General features: G+C 36.0%; 1 protein-coding gene across 7 annotated transcripts; it reads right to left on the bottom strand.

Annotated features, from left to right (window-relative positions):
- Nucleotides 1–7,757: 7,757 nt before the first annotated feature.
- On the bottom strand, nt 7,758–13,662 carry LOC120175738 (potassium transporter 2-like). 7 transcript variants are annotated; one of them, XM_039182303.1, is made up of 10 exons: nt 13,644–13,662; nt 11,429–11,491; nt 11,041–11,275; nt 10,718–10,963; nt 10,581–10,634; nt 9,990–10,250; nt 9,675–9,727; nt 9,448–9,565; nt 9,087–9,341; nt 7,758–8,973 (listed from the first exon to the last, which is right to left on the bottom strand). In XM_039182303.1, the coding sequence occupies exons 2-10, from the start codon at nt 11,465–11,467 to the stop codon at nt 7,853–7,855; spliced, it is 2,382 nt and encodes a 793-aa protein (XP_039038234.1). In that variant the 5' UTR covers nt 11,468–11,491; nt 13,644–13,662; the 3' UTR covers nt 7,758–7,852. The 7 variants fall into 7 exon arrangements, with proteins under 7 accessions (XP_039038234.1, XP_039038231.1, XP_039038232.1 ...); XM_039182300.1 differs by lacking the exon at nt 13,644–13,662 and adding an exon at nt 12,172–12,321 and having other exon boundaries at nt 11,429–11,520; XM_039182301.1 differs by lacking the exon at nt 13,644–13,662 and adding an exon at nt 12,172–12,321 and having other exon boundaries at nt 11,429–11,500.
- Between the last annotated feature and the right edge of the window lie 5,829 nt (nt 13,663–19,491).

Genomic DNA, 19,491 nt, shown 5'->3' with positions numbered 1-19,491 from the left:
TGCTTTCCTCATTTCATCTCATTAATTTTCTTACCACCATAGGGTGACACTTGTCACCCATTGGTTGGTGCAAAATAAAATTATTAAATTAAAATAAATTAAATCCTCCAATCGAATGATGACACATGACATAATTTGATTGGAAGATTAAATTTATTTTAATTTATTAAAATTAGGACTAAATTGATAGAATATATAAGTAACAGTGACCAAATGTGTGATTATACCAATTTATTAACTGTCACGTCAGCACTTCCGTTAAATGTTAACGGCAAGTGGACTTATTGAATGCATTTAAATAGTTGAGTGACCTAATTGACAAAAATTCAAAAATGATGGTCAAAATGAAAAGGAATTATAGTTATGTGGTCTATGATATAGTTTATCCTATTTTTATATTGCCCAAAAATACATTGTCCTAATCAACTTATGATCAAATTTATTCATTAATCAATTTATTATATCATACCGCAACAAGTTCAACAGGCTAGCATAGAAGTAATGAATAAACAAATTGATATCATTTAGAAAATATTTCATCTTCTTACAAAACATTGTTTGTCAGGTGGATAAGAGAACATTTAGTGCCATCATGTTTCTCAAAATTAGACACCTTGAAATCAGACAGAATGATCAAGTTGGAGACTAAATTAAGTCTCTTCACACCTAGTCTTTCGACTGAGGCAGCATCATCTTCTAAAGCTTCGACCCTTTCCTCCAACAATTTGTATTTATTTTCAAACTGCTTAGGAAGCTCAGTTCCATGGGATAACATGGTTTTTTCTTAGATTCAAAAAGAATGTTCCATGGTAAGTTATCACTCTTGACATGTCAGTCTGATAATATCGATAACTCTTAGTCTGCATTATTGATGGGTATGATTCTGGATTAAAATCCATAAATATGAGTATATATTTATAATGTATATTGTTAACATAAAATATGACATTAATTAAATGATCAATTATGTTATAAAGTCATAAGGTATTAGAAGTGTAATAAAAATAAAAATATAGATACTATTAAAATTGTATTTATAATTTAATGAGGGGTCGAGTTATATGTACAAACAACAGATTCTTAAATTATCTATATATAAAGGGGTTATGATCCCAATAAATAGATAATATTGTATTTATTTTTATCTCCATCAGAGAGTTTATAGTTAAGGAAACTATATCTTCTTAGATTATCACAACTAAAGATAATTCTAGGATTTTAACTTATTAATTAGTCCGGATATGCTTCCGCACCGAGTATTTTATTCTTAATGGTTTAATATGATTTTATGTTTATTATGGTTTGGTTCTAATAAATGACATCATCGTCAGATCACGTTAAATCATTGAAAATAAAAAAAAAAATCTTTTTCGATTTTATTTGTTCATAAAGTACTTCTAAGGTTTTATGTATTAATTTAATGTATCTTGAATCTTTTGAAATCCGATTTCTTTATTTTTTTAATTACTCGAGATTTCCAGTTTTTGGATTAAAATTTAAATTTACATTTATTGCTTTTGTACGATAATTTTTGTAATGTATTCGACTTTGAAATTTGCACAATGTTTACGTATTAATTTATTTTGATTTTGAGAACATTATGATTTCAATTATATGGGTTTCTTTTTTCCCGTAAGAGTTTTAAGTATGTTAGTACTATCTATATGCTGGAATATATTATATACGACTTTTATAATTCAATGTCGTGTTTGCACTAATTATTGATGGGAATTTGTTGAATGTTGTCCATGAAATTATTTTATTTCACTGGTTGTTCAATTAGAAACCACGTATTAGTAAAATGTATGATACATGATTTATTGAATTTTTGGTTTACAATCCTTAAAGTGTATCAATGTGCAATTGAGAAAATATAATCACCCTGTGCATTGCCATGTTGGAAGGGAGAACCCCAATTGCTGATGTTAATGAGACAGTCTTGGTCCTCATTTCGAAAGTGACTGTCGGATAATTTGAAATAATATCGTCGATTGCCTTATGTAATGTTGTCTATAAAATCATCTCCAAGGTGATTGTGAATCGCCTTCGGCCATTTTTGGCGGTATGTATTGATGAGCAGTAGGCTGCTTTTGTTACAGGGAGATACATAACGGATAACGTCTTCATAGCCCAGGAGATGATGTATTATTTGAAAATGGCGCCTCCGAGAGTCAGTTGGGGAGTCGTTCTGAAACTGGATATAGAGAAGGCCTACGACCGGGGAGATTGGTCATTTCTGAGACACATGCTTATTCGGCTTGGATTTGCTGCTGAATGGATTCATTTGGTAATGAATTGTGTTACGTCGGTATCACACTGTGTGCGTGTGAATGGCTGCCTCTCCGAGAAATTCAAACCGAAACGTGGGATCCGACTGGGAGACCCATTGTCCCCCTTCCTATTTATTCTCTGCTTGCAAGGTTTATCATCCCTGCTACATCATGAACAGCGTTCCAACCGTATTAGGGGACTCCGCATTTGTCGTCAGGCTCCTCGGATCACGCACTTGATATACGCCGATGATTGCCTCTTGTTCTTACGCAATACGCCTGATGAGTTTCGAAGGATCAAAGAGGCGTTGCAACTTTATGGCACTGCTTCTGGCCAATTTGTAAACTACAACAAATCAACGTTGTTTTTTGGTGCCAACACTTCAACGCAAATGTAACACGTATTGGGTGACATTATTGGGGTGTCCCCTTCAACAGATCCAGGGTTTTACCCAGGCGCTCCTTTGCTGGTGGGAAGAAATAAATCGGTGTCTTTTGGATGGATAAGGGATAAGTTCATCTCTAAAGTTCGTGGGTGGACGAAGAATATATTATCCTATGGGGGTCAAGTGGTCATTTCAGATATGGAGAGCATTCTCCGCTCATATTGGTGGGCGGGCAGTCCTAATGAGAGAGGTTGACCTTTGCTTGCATGGGGAAAATATGCCAACAGAAGATTCTTGGAGGGCTTGGTTTTCGAAATTTTCGACAATTTAGCATTGCCATCCTCGGAAAGCAAGTGTGGCGTTGTCTCAATTCACCAAATTGTTTAATGACAAGAGTGTTCGGGGTCAAATACTTTGCACATGGGGACATTTTCTCCGCTCATGTTGGTGATCAACCTTCCTATGCTTGGCAAGGAGCATCAGCATCAAGCAGTTAAGCAGACAGGTTGTGGAAACCTCCAATGGATACCTTGAAGATTAATGTTGACGTTGCATGCACCCATCCCAACTCAAAGCAGCAGTGGGAATAGTTGCACGGGATTGTAGTCAACTTTCTCTCTCCAAGGGATTTGTGATGCTGCAATGGCTGAAGCATTGGCAATAACTTACGGGTTGCGATTGGTGACGGAACTTAACTATCTCCGATTCTATATCGAGAGCGATGCTGCGAACGTGGTCCGACAACTTATCATTACACAACTAGATATGCCGACAGTAGGATTTCACTTGGTGGAAACTTGACGTTTGATGCAGGAGTCTGGGCATATTCAAGTGGGAGTCATCCGAAGATCGACAAATCAGGCTGCTCATAATTTATCTAAATTTGCTTTAACGCTTTCTTCCCGTCTTTTATGATATGGATTCTCTAGATTGTATTTCGGACATTTTACTTTCTGATGCAGTTAATGGCTAATATATCAAACTACGTTTTATTTATATAAAAAAAAAAACAAAAGCAAACATTTTAGAGTAGCAAAAGTTGGCATATACAATATAATCGCAAAGCCCAACAATTACAATTACTTTCTATATCACCATATTACGATCTTATAACTAAAAAATACAAAATTTAATAGGGTAAACTACACGTTTTACTTAAATTATAATTTTTTGTTTCATTTTAGTCATTTAACTATTATTTTTTTAAAATCATACTTAATATTATATTTTAGTTTCATTTTGATCACTATCTGTTAAAATATTAACAAAACTGCAGACGTGGTATTTGAGAGAAATCCAGGGCCTCCGTCACGCTGCTAAACGACTGTTTGCTCTTCTTCTTTGCCTCTTCTTTCTCACCCTTCTCCTCTTGTTGTTTAGCGGAAACCCTAAACGATGCTGGCAGACTCTTGCAGCTTCCTAACCTCATTTTGCTGCAAAAGTGTTGTTTAGGGATGGTGTTTTGCGAAGGTGACAGCGGAAGTGCCCTTAGTCCCGTGGTGGTTTAGTTTTTTTGGCACAGAAGTTGGAACCACAGCCAACCAAGCTAGCCTTTTTATATATTGACCTGGTGAATTTGGTGGCTAGAGGTTCAATAGTGGCCCCTTCACAAACTACTAAAATTGTGAGTAGATGTGCACATTTGTCGGATTTCAATCCGATCCGGATCGGTTTTTATTCGATCCGGTTTTTTCCCATAGAAAAAAAACCGGTTTATAAAATAACCGGTTCGGTTTCTAACCGGTTTGGAGGGCCGGATATCCTAACCGGTGTAACCGGTTTCGGTTTTAAAAAAACCGGTTATAAAAAAACCGATTTTAATATTCCAGATTGCTCATAGGGAACCGATTCCCCCCAAGGGGGTACCGATTCCTCACTGAATGGTTTGGCTCTGAGATTTCCAGAATGCTCGGAGGGAACCGATTCCCCCATAGGGGTACCGATTCCCCCCTATTCAACGGTCGAAATATTTGAATTTTACACTTAGGGAACCGATTCCCTATGAGAGGAAACCGATTCCCTATGAGAGGGTACCGATTCCCCCACGCTCCAAGCATTTTTATTAAATGTTTTCACACTTAAACGGCTATATTATCTTCATTAATTATCACTAACGTTCAGAAGTGATTCAAGGTGTATTTAAGCAAGCTTAGAAGCCATTGATCAAAGACAAGAAACATCAAGCAACTAGAATAAAGAGAGAATCAAAGAGAAAGCATCAAACCTCAAGTTCGATAAATTCAAATACTTAATTGAAATACTTAATTAACTCAACATAATTGAAATACTTAAATACTTCCAAGTTTGATAAATTCAAATACTTAAAAACTTCCAAGTTCGATAAATTCAAATACTTAAAACTTCAAGTTCGATAATTGAAACAAAGTTTACGATAATTGAAATAAAGTTATAAAATAAACTACATTGCCATCTCTTCTTCATCATCTTCGCCTTCTTCGTTTGGAGGGGATATTCCAAGTTCGACTTCTTCAATGTGTAAGTTTGCTTCCAAATCGGCATCAATTGCATCTTCTAGGGTGGTGATATGTTGCTTACGAGCCGCTCCATCCAAATAATCCTTTAAACAAATGCATACTTCCACCGACTCGGGACTTAGTCTTGATCTCCGTTGCGATATAACCCTGCCACTAACAGAAAAAGCGGATTCCGAAGCTACCGTAGAAGCTTGGACGGTTAGTAAATCACGGGCCATGGCGGCTAGAATCGAAAATTGTGCTTCCTTTTCTTTCCACCAAGCCAAAATATCCAAACTTTCAAACTCTTCAAATGTCATTTTTGATAGAAAATCGCATGACATGTAATTTCCCAACTCGCTACTTGGGGTGGTAGTACGTGATCGTTTGGATTGAGAATTTACAAGAGTGTTAAAAAGATTCAAATTTATGTTACTTGGACGTCTACTAGATGATTACGCATTCATTCTCATTTGATCGTGTATTACACTACTTGATCCGTATTTAGTTAAATAAATTGCAAACATGTCTCGAAAACATTTGTTAAAATAATTTATTTGGTTTTGGACAAAGTTGGGTTCATCATCGGTTAGATTAAAAGAAAACGCAATTTGTTCAATTAGTGTTTCAACCCCACCAACATTTAACGTTGGGTTTAAAGCGGCGGCACAAGTAAAAATGGGGGGAATCTCCTTAAAATATTTTAAAAGTTTTTCCTTCATTGCAAAGCCAATTTCTTGAAAAACTTCGGTTTCAAATTCAAAGTCATTTAGTCGGGTAGCCAACAAAAATATTTGATTAAGAACCAACGGGCTAGTAGGGTAATAAACACCGGATAAAAAAGTTGTTGCATTTTTAAAAGCCTCAAGCAAATCGGTTATTTTGGCTATAGTTTCCCAACTCGAATCCGGATAAATGTTTGGGACATGACCCCTCTCGAAAAGCCGATCGTGAAATGTTTGCAATGTTTCCCTTTGCCTTAAGGCAGTATGCATCATCATCCAAGTTGAGTTCCAACGAGTTGGACAATCCAAATTAGGACCCAAAGCTTTTTTATTAACAGACTTACAAAATCGTTTATAATCATTTAGTCTTTTGTTGTTGTTACAAAGAACCGATTTTATCATTGTTTTAAATTCTAATCTAATTGGCTCAATAACCTCCAAACCGGCTTGCACGGATAAATTAATTATGTGTGCAACGCAACGGGTATGAAAAAACGCACCATCTAAAATCGGTGAAAGTAATATTTTCAATCTTGGAACCGCGTTTGTATAATTCGATGCATTATCAAATGATATAGAAAAAACTTTATTTTCTAATTTATAAAGACAAATTACCCTTTTTAAAAGTGTAAATAAATTAGCACCGGTATGCGGCTCACCGAATAATTCAAACGCGATTGTTCTTTTCATCATTTGCCAATTATCTTGATCTAACCAATGTGACGTAACGGCTAAAAAAGAATTTCCGGTATTATGAGGGGAACTCCAAACGTCACATGTAAGCGACACACCATAACGGTGTTCTTGGAATCCTAAAATCATTTTTTCCCTCGCCGTACGCCACATTTTTATAGCATCTCCTCTAAGGGTAGTACGACTTACTTGAGTATAACGTGGTTGCATTAGTTGTTGAATTGTTGTCGTGAAATCTTCATCATCAAAGTGGTCGAACGGCAATGCTTTTGTAATCACGAACTTTGTAAACGCTTCTCGTAATTTTTCGTTGTCGTAAACAAAAACACCACCTTGCGGTGTAAGATTCGATTGACTAGGATCCGATCTTGAGCGAAGTGTCTTGCATGATTTTGTCAAATGGTTCTTCAACGTTGTGTTTCCTTCCGATGCAAGAAACTTTAGACAAAGTTTACAACGCGCCCTCCTCGAGCCATTTGACATCTCACATAAATCGTAGTGATCCCAAATATCTTTGTTTCGAGTGTGTTCGATCACTCTCACGACTTCAAGGTTTCCCCCGACGGAAGATTCAGCCGTGTTACTCATGATGAACAAAAAATTACAAAACTAAGATTTGAGAGATGTTTAAGTGTTGTGTAATAAGATTTGAGAAAGTTGTAATCAACCAAATACATCCCCAACCTATTTATACATGTTTAGGGTAGTAAAATGGTAATTTTTTAAAGAAAAAAACGGTCAAAAACGGTCATAAACGGCTATATTAACGGCTAGTTTTTTAAACCCATACCGGTTTTTTTTTTCGGATAAAAACCGGTTTTTTAACCGGTTTTTTTCAAACCGGTTTTTTATCCGGTAAAAAACCCGGTCTGGGTTTTTTTCTCCAAACCGGTTAAAATAACCGGTTTAAAAAAATCCAATAAAAAAAAACCGGTTTTTCCCAAATCCGGTTTCGGATATTTTTTTCGCAAAATCGGATATTCAGATTTTTTGTGCACCCCTAATTGTGAGGACTTGGGTCAACAAACCAGAAATATCTTAATAAAAATTCCATGGCCAATAACAAGGGGGGAATATAGATTAATCAGACCTCGTGTTAAAGGGTACTTGCATGGTGTTCAGTGTCTGGAATACAAACTTCTCTATGACATTAGACGTATGAACTTTAGCCTAGCAAACCGGGTTGCTTTCGGGAATCCACGAGACCGGGACGAAAGCAAGTGAATCTCTGTTGAACCACTAATGTAATTCTTTACAGGCCAGCTATGGAGTACAAAGCTACAAAAACTACTTACATCAGAGGCTTACACCACATAAACCATGCCGACCTCTAGTAAAGACACCGGTGGAACCTTGAGTGCCACATCTGCTCCACGGCAATTCCTTCTCAAGAAATTATACCCGAAATTGATGGCCAGTCTCTTCAAAACGGATGATCCTTGCTTTGTTCGAACATGTGAATGTCCTAGTATGAATGCGGTTCCTGCTTCTTGGGCTGCTAAAAGATCTTGTAGCTCTTCTCGCAACTGCAATTCCATGTCTGTCCGCACATCGGATTCAGAGTCATCGTCGATTGCAAATCTAACTCTTCTTTCAACAGCACGCACAGGCTCCATTTCTATGACATCTGTGACACTTTCTACTGTTGAGAATCCAATAGATACACTTGCTGGTTGAGAGCTTTCCTCGATCTCGTAAGCTGGTGTGCCAGGAAATGCAACCGTCCCTATCACGGCTAATCTACATTCACTCGTTGATTCGTTTGAGTGGGAGACAATATCATCCTCGGCACCGGGACCGTGCTGGCTTCGATGCCAATCATAGTAAATGAAATCAGCCAATTTGGAAACTAGTTCTGATTCAAAAGAATCAACATCCTGATGCACATCTCGGTAACCATATCGAACAATGCACCTATAAGACCGATGAGCAGCAGGACCCACACGGCCAACGAGATAACGCTCAGCTGGGGGCACAAAAGGTACAGGTACTGATTTTACACACACGAAGACAAGAACGCGATGGAAGGCAGGAAGGTTTGTGACAAAACGAGAGAAGTTTGCAGGGATACCAGAGGTGAGATCAGTAAAAACTAAGCCGATACCTGGCACTCGAGCAATTCCTAAGCTCGGACCCAATGCTAATAGCCATTCTAGTGATACCTTATTGTGGAGATCAAATTCATATTTCTTGATGGTGGCATAATGCCATACAAACATGATTGTCATGAGGAAAAGTGCCAAGAGAATAGGGAGCCAAGCCCCTTCAGTGAACTTGGTGAGTGAAGCTGAGAAATAAAGCAACTCTATAGAACCAAAGAAGAGAAGAAACAAAAGAGCCACAATTGGGGGTTTGTGCCAGCAGAGGATAATAACCAGGGAAGTGAGGCACGTCGTCACCAACATCACGGTCATCACCGCCAATCCTGAAACAAGAACAAAATTCTAATGCATCGAGCTTTCAGTTTATTCTAAAGCAGAAAGGTCTTCCTTAAAACTATTTTCCGTTGAAGTTTACTTATGAGGTAATCAACCTTACCTGATGCATTCCCCATGTGTTTTGTATCTCTAAATCCAATAGTCACAGCAATGCAGAGGATCATGAGTACCCAATTGATTTCAGGGATGTATATCTGACCATGTATCTTGTCAGAGGTGTGAACAACCTTCACTCTAGGGAAACAACCAAGTGATTGACTCTGATTTATTATCGAGAATGTTCCACTAATGATCGCTTGGCTTCCCACAACAGACGCGAGAATCGCTATTATGAGCACAGGCCATCTCACACTTTCTGTACATTACAAAAAAACAAATAAGCAATCAAATCTATTTGCATTCCCTTTCAGCAGTCAGCTTCCTACCATTTTTTATTGGTATTAAGAACAGATGAGGTATACCTGGAACGGAGACGTAGAAGCTGATTTGGTAACTCGTATGATGATGTTGAGACAAGTAAGCGGCTTGGCCCATGTATGCCAGTATAAGAGCTGGATAAACCAGAAAGGTAAAAGCAGTCTGCAGCAAGACAAAGTTAAATTCATTGTAGTAGCCAGTTTTGAACTCAAATGAACAGATATGATATCATTATCGAATGAAAACTCAGGAGAGGATTTATGTTAGTTGCCTGAATTGCAGAATAAGAAAAGTGACCAAGATCAGCAAACATCGCCTCGGAACCTGCATGGATGGTATTTGTTGGTTTGTCAGTTTTCACAATTAACTAACTTTAAGGTAATGGTACTAGTTATCTGTTTGCAGCAAGTTTTGGAGAGACTTTCAGATAATGAATTAACCTTAAAGTTAAACACGGGCAAAAGTTAACTTACGTGCCAGACATGGATTAAGTAAATCGATTATATCGAAGATAAAAACTGTGAAGTGGACAAAACACACAATGCAACATGAAAATTCATCACCTGTATACTTGTTCCAAACTCACCTGTAATGCAGAGCAGTATGCCTCCCAAAGACATCCATCCACCTTTCCTCGTCTTCTTCAAGAACTTGAACATGTAATATGGAGAAAGGGCTTGATAGACATGTGGGTTCCAGTGGATTATATTGTATAACCCAAGAGAACTTATGCATAGTAGCCACGTTAACACAATTGGAGCAAAGAAAAATCCAACCCGATGTGTGCCATAGTGTTGAAGTGCGAAAAGACACACCAAAATTAAGCAAGTGATTGGAATAACTGCATCTGTAAAGCAGGCCAAGAATTTCAGATGAAGGGATAGTAAATTAGAGCAAAGATAAGAATATCACTCCATTACCCTAATATACCGAAGCCAAAACACCATTAGCATAATACCTGTCTCCACATCAAGGAACATGAATATCACTCCGAATGCAAATCGAAAGCGTTTAATAATTGCAAAACTAAACCCTGCTCTTACATTCTTATTTTGCAAAATACTCCCAAAGTGTTTTTCAGTTAAAAGTAAGAAGGTTTGGCTCAAACATAATATCAGAGACTTCAATGCGACCGAATAGGAGAAGAATACCTAACATAGCAAGTTTAGGAGCTTACACTGGTGATGTTCCTTGGACATGGATAACTCAAGGCCAGACACAGCAGAGAAAACTACGGTATAAGAATATATTAATTAGTGGGTGGCCGAGAAAACCAGGTCACAAATTTAAGCAACCGACTGCATAGAGGTTTACCAGAAATTGCTGGAGTGAGAACTCCATCTCCAATTACCATACAAGTACCGAGGAGAACCAAGATCAGTAAAGCTGTGTGCAAGAGTTTATGCTTCTCAAGGTACAGTTTTACTCCAGAGCTATTCTTTTTCTCGGGATGGTGCTCGAGTTTATACGTAGAGAGCGCTTCATCAGCGACTTGCCTGTTGGGTAGAAGACTAACTTTGGCATGGCGGCATATCAGAGAATATAACGCAAACGTGCCTCCTGCAAAAGTCAAAACCATGGATAAAAAGGCTTCGATTCAACGGTTAAACGGACGATGAAACTGTTTAAATGCTTACCCTCTCCATTGTCATCTGCTCGAAGAACCACAAACACATACTTGAATAAGGGGACTAAAGTAAGAGTCCAAAAGACAAAGGACAGAACACCATAAATCTCTTCATTTGTCTCTGAATGTTGAATGTCTTCAGCAAATGTGCTCTTGTAGACATAAAGAGGAGAAGTACTCAGGTCCCCATACACTACACCAAGGCTTTGGTATGCTAAAAGCAAGGCGGTCTTCCAAGAATCCTTCTGCAACAAAATCCCAGAATAAGCAACTCTTCTAGAACTCAGCTAATTAACTCAAAACCATACTATGTAAATCTTTTTACCATGGAACCTAAGTCTACCTGCTCCTAGAAACCAAAATCTTAATGACCAATAACATTTGAAAGTAAAACAAACCTTTGAAGTATCATGGGACTTCCCCAACTCAAGATCCATGATAATTATGCCTCAATCTTCAGCCTGAGTTTACTGCAAGTGAACAGAATTAGCTGCAGTTTAAAGCTGAAATGATTAGCAAAACTGGAGTGGAACAATCCAACACCATGAATTTGAAAGAAACAAAGAATAAAGTAAAGCAATGAAGTTCGAAGATGAAATTTCCAATGATATCAAGGAATATCTTTACTTTGCACACCCGCAAATAGAGGAGATAAAAAGCATGTCACATTCCCTCACATGGCTTCCATACCTCATCTATAAAATCCCTCACCAAACTCATTGATAACTATGCACATCTTTAAGATTAAAATCTCACAAAAAAGGAAGATAACATGAAGCCAAGTAACACTTAGATTCCAATTACTAGAAAACTTAAAATGGGTTGAAGCTCAACTACACTATAATTCTTCTAGACATATCCTTAAATGCACAAGGTCCCTCATTTATTTCCTTCCCATTACTTGTATATAAAAATAGTATTTTTTTTTCTTTTCTGGTTAATGCAAAGTAAAAGAAATATTTCTTAGTTTTAATAAATAAATAAAAACCCAAACTTTGAACTCTGACAACACCATTACCCCATAATAAAGGACAATGAAATAGAAGACTAAAAAAAAGAGAAAATAAAAACCAATATAATTTTAACATAAAAACATACATATACATACAAGCAAAACAGCAAATGCAAGAGCTTCACAAACCTGTGCTTTTTGTACAGGCATGAAGGAGAAAGAGAAGAGAGAACAAAGTAAGAGAATCTTGATTGATGGCAACGAGAGAAAGCACAATCACGTGATTCAACGACGTTTACATTTTCAAAGACGATATATCACACCAACATGAAACCAATAAAAGTGCCCACGCAAATAAAGCTGATTAGAAGGACCATTTATTTATCACCTTATCAATATATTTAAGTTATCCTACTACCCCACATCTTTCATTTTTTCCAAATTCCTACCTAACTCACTGGACCAAACTTTACAGTTTTTTTATCTGCCTTAATAAAGCTGGGAAACTGTTCTTTGGCAGTTAAAGGATAGCTAAACAATCTCTACTAGTTAAATGGAGTTTGCTAGTAAATTTAAAGCATTAATTCACTAGCAAATTTCATCCACAACATTTTTATCTCAGGCTGCTAGGGGTGTTCATTTTTCGGTTTTAACCGAATTAATCGATCAAATCGAATTAGTTTGATTAATTCGGTCGGCCACCGAATTAGTTCGGTCGAAGAACGGTTAATAAATTTTTTAAAATTCAGTTAACGGTTAATTTGGTTTGAAATCGGTTAATTAATTGAAATAACTGAATTAACCGAAATTAAATTTTAAATATATTATATATAACATATGTGCTTAGTCCAAACCATTTAAAACTCAATTAATAATTTAATATTCAATAATTTTTAAACCTAAATCAATATTAATTAATTAAAAAATTCATATAAAATTTTTACTTTATAATTATATATTATTTAAATTAATTATAAATTGTTTTTTAATTAAAAAATATTCAATTTTTATATAAATTAGAAAATTTTAAAAAAAATCGATTAATTTAAAAATTAACCGAATTAACCAAAAATTTTTTGGTTCGATTAATATTTTTTTAAAAAGTTCGATTCGATTAATGATTAAAGAAAAAAATTAAAATAATTCAATTAATGGTAATTCGATTCGATCGACCACTGTTTTAACCTAAAGAACACCCTACAGGCTGCAATGAAAAAACAAAATTAATGTACAATTCTGATCATTATGCAATATGCAAATGCATTAACTCACTAGCCTTTTCCCAACCCTTTTGATTACAACATCCAAGTCATCACTGGTCAGCCTTTGTTTATTTATTTTCTGTGTTTTTGATACACCAACGTGGGGACTTCCTTTTTGCAGACCCACTTGATCCATCTCAACATTTAAGCTAAGACCGCATTTTCATTGCATCATCTTCCACCATGTGACTGAGTCCATATTTTAAGATTTGTTACACACTTACACTTATCACCCATTTTCTTCAATATTAAAACTTGAGAAATTTCTTGAAATAGGTACAGCACTTCCCATAGATGATAAGTATGACCCCATTAATCCAATACTATAAAAAGTAAATAAAAATGCAAACTTTTCTGAAAAAAATACCACCCTTTAAGCAGATATGTAAAGAAACTTACCTGAGTCTTATCTACTTTACTGATCCCTTCTAGCAAATCCAATGGCTACCAAATGGAACCCTTGCAGCATTCAAGCACTTTGAAAAGCTTGGAACTTTTAATAGAGCATCTGCTTTGCGAGGCTTATAACTATAATAAATCTTTTTTATTGAAGGAAAATGTGTTTTAGGATTGAAGACAGCAAGAACTAGCTGTTTTGGACGGATTTGAAGGTTAAATGAACAGACCAAAAGCTGTTAAAGCTGAGTACCAACCGACATTGGCGAATGTTGCTCAGTAAAAAAAAGTGATTAGAGAAGGTGGGAGGAAGAAGCTGTAGAGATTAGAGATATGATCCTGTGAAACAGGATTAGTATAAAAAATAGTAAATGAAAAATGCACATGAGAAGGAATATTGGCACTTAACGATAGCCTTTGGATTTTGGTATTTCGAATATAATTAATAAAACGTTCACTCCAAATGCAAATCATTGAGTTCAAGGCAGCATCTGAACTACAAGACAGGATTTTTTTTTTTTTTGTCTTTCCCTGTATTTCTTCATTTTCATGGAAGCATAGCCCCATATTCTAGTCTTCCACGGCCTTAAAACTTTGAGTTGCTTTCGAATCTTATTTGGTAAGCTCAATCCAAAGTACTTAAAATCTACTCACAGGTATTCAAACTTTTTTTAAAAAAATTAAGGTGTTATTGATTCTTACCCTTTATTATTATAATACTGACGTGATAACTTGCTTGAATTAAATTATTTTAAAAAAAATAGAAAGGCCAAACTATATAAGAATGATACAGTAGATGAAGTTTGCGCAAAAATCAAGTAAAATAGATAAGCATTGAAAGATACATTAGATAATTTGACTCATAAGTATTTGGTAGCAGACCTAAAAGGCGTATTTTCAAAAAAAAATCACCCTCACACACTAATATTATTTGTCAGGCACCCTTTCAATTTTTTTTATTGATTTAATACCCTTTGCAGTAAAGCACGCTCCTACAGCTATCACATGCATAATGCAAGGTGCGGTACAAGGGTCGCATCTTACATAATTTATCCGAATTTCTCGACTTTATAGCATCATCTCTCCGCTATAAATACCCTTCCTCCTAAAACTCTCTCACAAATTCCTCTTAACCTAGAAACTACTACAATAATTCTCTCAACCAGTAAAAAAAAACTCGGCAATCCTTTTATATTTTATTTTAGAAGTTCGTTCGATCTTTCATTATAAGGTAATTTTTATAATTTTTTTTATAATTATATATGATTATTTGAAAAAAATATTGTATTAATTGTTTTCAATTAATTTTTATGGTTGTATAATTGGAAAGCGAAAGCATACGTCGAAATATTTTTGCCGATACGGTAATAATATAAATTTAAATTATTTACGTTTATATGTAAAATGATTTACGTTTATGTGTAAAAAAATTATTGTGTTATATTTTCGTGCATATATTATTTATTTAATTAGGTTTGTTTCAGTTGTTTTTTTGCATATATAATATTGTCGCACTTTCAAACTCTAATAATAGCGCGAATTTCAGCTATTGTTTTTTATGATGGAGAAATTCGAGAAGATGAAACCGATGTTGTTTTCGTATCAAATGATTATGTTAAAATATTATTCAAGAGAAACATAACTCTTGAGGAGATGATAACGAAGATTTCAATGAAGGTTCATGTTGGAAGTAGTAGAAGAATGTCGTCGTTGCAATACAAATTTCCAACATCATTGTTGCCATTAACTTATACAGTATTTGAACTATTGAACAATGATGATGTTGAAATGATGGTTGATTCTCAAAGTAATTATTCAGACGCCGATATTGAGATGTATGCAAAGTTTGTTCAAGTGCGTGTTGTTTGGGTTCTTTCATTAAGCTCCCACTATGGGCTGACTGAACAAGTTGATCAAGTTGATAGCCCGACTACAGTAATGTGTAATGATTTTAATGCCATAATGGGAAATCAGCATCATGGTGTCGGCCTATCAACTTCAATGGGGAGACATTCATTAGCAACTCCTTACGATCTATACCGAGGTGGGTCCATGAACAATCTGTATGGCAACATCGAGACCAGTTCTAGGGGAAGGCATTCATCTACAAATTTCTTTGACCTTAATATGGAGATGAAATCGACACAACAATCTGTGCAGTTTCCATTTGACACGATGGCTTCAAGCTCTAGATGGAGGCATTCGACTGTGAGCTTTTTCAATCTCAATGTTGATATGCCTTCTAGTTCAAGGGGAAGGCATACAAGTAGTAGGTTATTCGACGTAAATGTAGAGAGCATGGAGGAACCATCATCTCCACCAAAAGAACTGCTTCGTAAGCTTGGTGCGGATGGTGCTGAGACTGGACTATTCATGCACCCGGAATCACCATAATTCAACTCCAATGATGATGATGATGTAGACGAAGTTCCCTCAAATGTGGCACAAACTGACCCTCCAACACACATGTATGAAGCTGATTATGGTGCAATGTACGGGCCAGAATTTGCATATATGCTTCATCTCGGTGACTATGGATATTACTCATCAATAAATAATTGTGAGTTATCTTTAGGCATGGAGTTTTCAAGCAAAGAAGAAGCGATGATGGTTATAAAAAATTTCAATATTCGTAATTCTGTTCAATCCAGAGTCGCCCGCTCCACGACAGAAAAATATGTATGTCACTGTTCCCGACGCGAAAATAGATGCAATTAGATGGTTCGCGTATCGAAAAAGAAGAGGAAAAATAATAGATGGGAACTAATGGTATACAACGATCCTGATACATGTTGTGCTGGAGGGATCAACCAAGATCATCCCAACTTGGAATCTGAAGTGATCTGCCAAGCCATTATGCCCATGGTAAAAGCGAGCTCCCATATAGCTATTGTTGTGTTGATTTCAGCTATCCAATCTGTTGAGTTAATCGATTGACGAAATCGGCCAAGAGGGGGGTGAATTGGCAATTAAAATTTTTGTGGAAGCTTTTACAGAAAATTGAAAGTAATTGCACAGCGATTTACAGTGGTTCGACTTTCTCAAATAAAGTCTACGTCCACTACCTTAGCTATCCACACTAAGGATTTTCCAACAAATTCACTAATTTGTTCTTTCTTTTGAGGCCAAAGAGATAACCTTACAATTCTCTCAAGAGTATACCCCAACTCTTGAGAACACTCTTTTTCCCAAAGAGAAGATTACAAATTTGCAAACTTACAAGAAAACCTCACAAGGTAAGATGTTTGCACAATTCTAGAATAAAGAAAAGAACACTCAAAGATGAATACAATTGAGCACAAAAAGTGTTCTTGAAAGCAAAATGAATATTGAATGAAAATAGGCTTGAAATGCTCAAACTTGAGGTTTGATGCTTTCTCTTTGATTTTCTCTTGATTCTAGTTGCTTGATGTTTCTTGTTTTTGATCAATGGCTTCTAAGCTTGCTTAAATATACCTTGGATCACTTCTGAACGTTGGGGATGATTAGAGAAGATATTATAGCCGTTTTAGTGTGAAAACATTTAATAAAACAGCTTGGAGCGTGGGGGGAATCGGTTCCCCCTTGAAGGGAATCGGTTCCTAAGTGTAAAATTCAAATATTTCGACCGTTGTACAAGGGGGGAATCGGTACCCCCTTGGGGGGGATCGGTTCCCTCCGAGCATACTGGAATTCTCGGAGAAAAACTGTTTAGGGGGGAATCGGTTCCTCCTATGGGGGGAATCGGTTCCCTCCGAGCATTCTGGAAATCTCGGGGCCAAAACCATTTAGGGGGGATCGGTTCCTCCTATGGGGGGGAATCGGTTCCCTCTGAGCAATCTGTAATTTTTGGCTTTGAATTGGTTCGAAATACTTTGTAAGATTATTTTGAAATTGTTTTATGATTAAAACTTAATTTTACACTTAAGTAAGGATTAAAAATGTTTTTTGAAATATTTGGAGTAATGTTTTGATATTTGAATAGTTATATCGAATATACTTAGAAAATCATTTTGGAAAATCTTAAAATCCATTTAACTTAATTTGTTATATCGAAATATCAAAATGTTTCAACAATCTCCCCCTTTTTGATATAACAAAACATTTTAGTAATTTTAAGATTTTTGAAATCAAGTTTTGAAATTACTCCCCCTTACTTTAACACTTCTTCAATTTATTATGTAAAACTTTTAACACCTATTCTTCTCCCCCTTTTTGTTAAATCAAAAAGACATTGTAAAACAAGGTTTTGAAATCATTTAGCCAATTGATTTATTAATTATAAGCTTAAGCTGCTAAGATCACGATCAAAAGAGAGGTTAGCCATTAGTTTCATCAATATTCATAAATAATGTGATATGGCAAAATTGGTCATATTGCTAATAATGATGTAAATGATGCAATAACGAATAAAACACACCAAACATATAAGTTCACATTATCCATAAATTCAAAATCCAACAATCCACAAAATCAAACAATTCAAAATGTTGAAACAATATTCATTTTGTTCAAAGTTTTAAAGCTAAACATAAAATCAAACATCCGGATCGGTAGGTGGAAAACGGGCTCGCATAGCAGCCATTTCATGAGTTAGTTCATTAATACGAGCATTGGTTGCTTCATTGTTTGCACGCATCTCCTGAAGAATCTCTAATTTTTGAGCTCCCATTGTGGATAAATGAGACTCTATAGATGAAAAGCGCGAATCCATTGTAGCATAACGGAAATCAAATGTCTCCATAAAAGATTGAAAATATGGAGGTATTTGAGTCGATTGTTGTGCGTGCTCCTCGGGTTGTTCAGGTTCTTCTTCAGCTTCATCAATATCCCTCATTAATTGTTCAAACTCGGGATCTTTGTCAGCTTCGGGTGGAGCTTGTGAAGAACTAGCTCCCGGAGTAGAAGATCGAACCCATGCACCGGCTTCCTTATTTTTGACCCATCCCGCTCTTGTTAAAGAAAGAAGATTGATTTGTTTCTTAAGAGGAAATGAGGCATCTAGACCAACTCGGAGTTCAGCTTTAGAAAAGAGATTACTAAGGATACAACCGTAAACTAGTGAAGAACAGAGTTTCTTATTTGGCACTAGGTTAACGGTTTCAACAATTTCAGCAAAAATAATCTCGGAGAGGTTTATTTTTATATTGTTTTCAAAACAGTGCAACCACCAAAGATCTAAAGCTCTAAGAGTTGAATATCGACCCCCGGATGGTCGAAACCACCAAGTGATCATGAGATGAAGGAAACGTTCATGGAGATCTAAAACACTTGCACTATCATTCTGTTTATATCGTGAGCCTAAAACTTGTTTTTCGTTTTGATAAACCTTCATTATCCAAGCCTAAGGCATTGGCTATGTAATCCGGATCAAGATGGAAATATTGACCTAGGAGGTAGGAACGCACTCCTATGGTTTTGGTTTTGTCACGATTTTTGATACAAACGGCATTACAGTAGAAGATACGAACAAGTTGATGATAGACAATGGGTTCAAGTTCGAAAAGTTTATCAAATTTCCATTCGTGCAAGATAGGGAGATATTTAAAGTTAATGTCAACCATAGTTTGAAGAGATGGGATACGTTCTTCCCTAATCTTATACGAGTCAAAATATTGGTAAAACCAATAACGATAATCTTTAGGACCCGGTTGATTGAAACAAGAATTTTGGATAGTCAAGTTAGGATCAAGATTTGGAATAGGATTTTGAGGGATAGGAGGAGGATTTGAAGGTGGATTTTGACGACTAGAACGGCTAAATGAAGACCTAGGACGTTTAGGATTGGACATGGTTTAGGAAATCGGAATAGAATTGATAACCTGCAATTTTAAAAACAAATGTATGCAATTCAATTAATCCCAAAACTCAA

The sequence above is a fragment of the Hibiscus syriacus genome, unplaced genomic scaffold (assembly GCF_006381635.1).
Source record: "Hibiscus syriacus cultivar Baekdansim isolate YM2019G1 unplaced genomic scaffold, ASM638163v2 tig00112215_pilon, whole genome shotgun sequence".
Classification (NCBI taxonomy): Eukaryota; Viridiplantae; Streptophyta; class Magnoliopsida; order Malvales; family Malvaceae; genus Hibiscus; species Hibiscus syriacus.
Note: the sequence above shows the minus strand (reverse complement) of the source record. Positions and strands in the feature narration are given on the sequence as shown.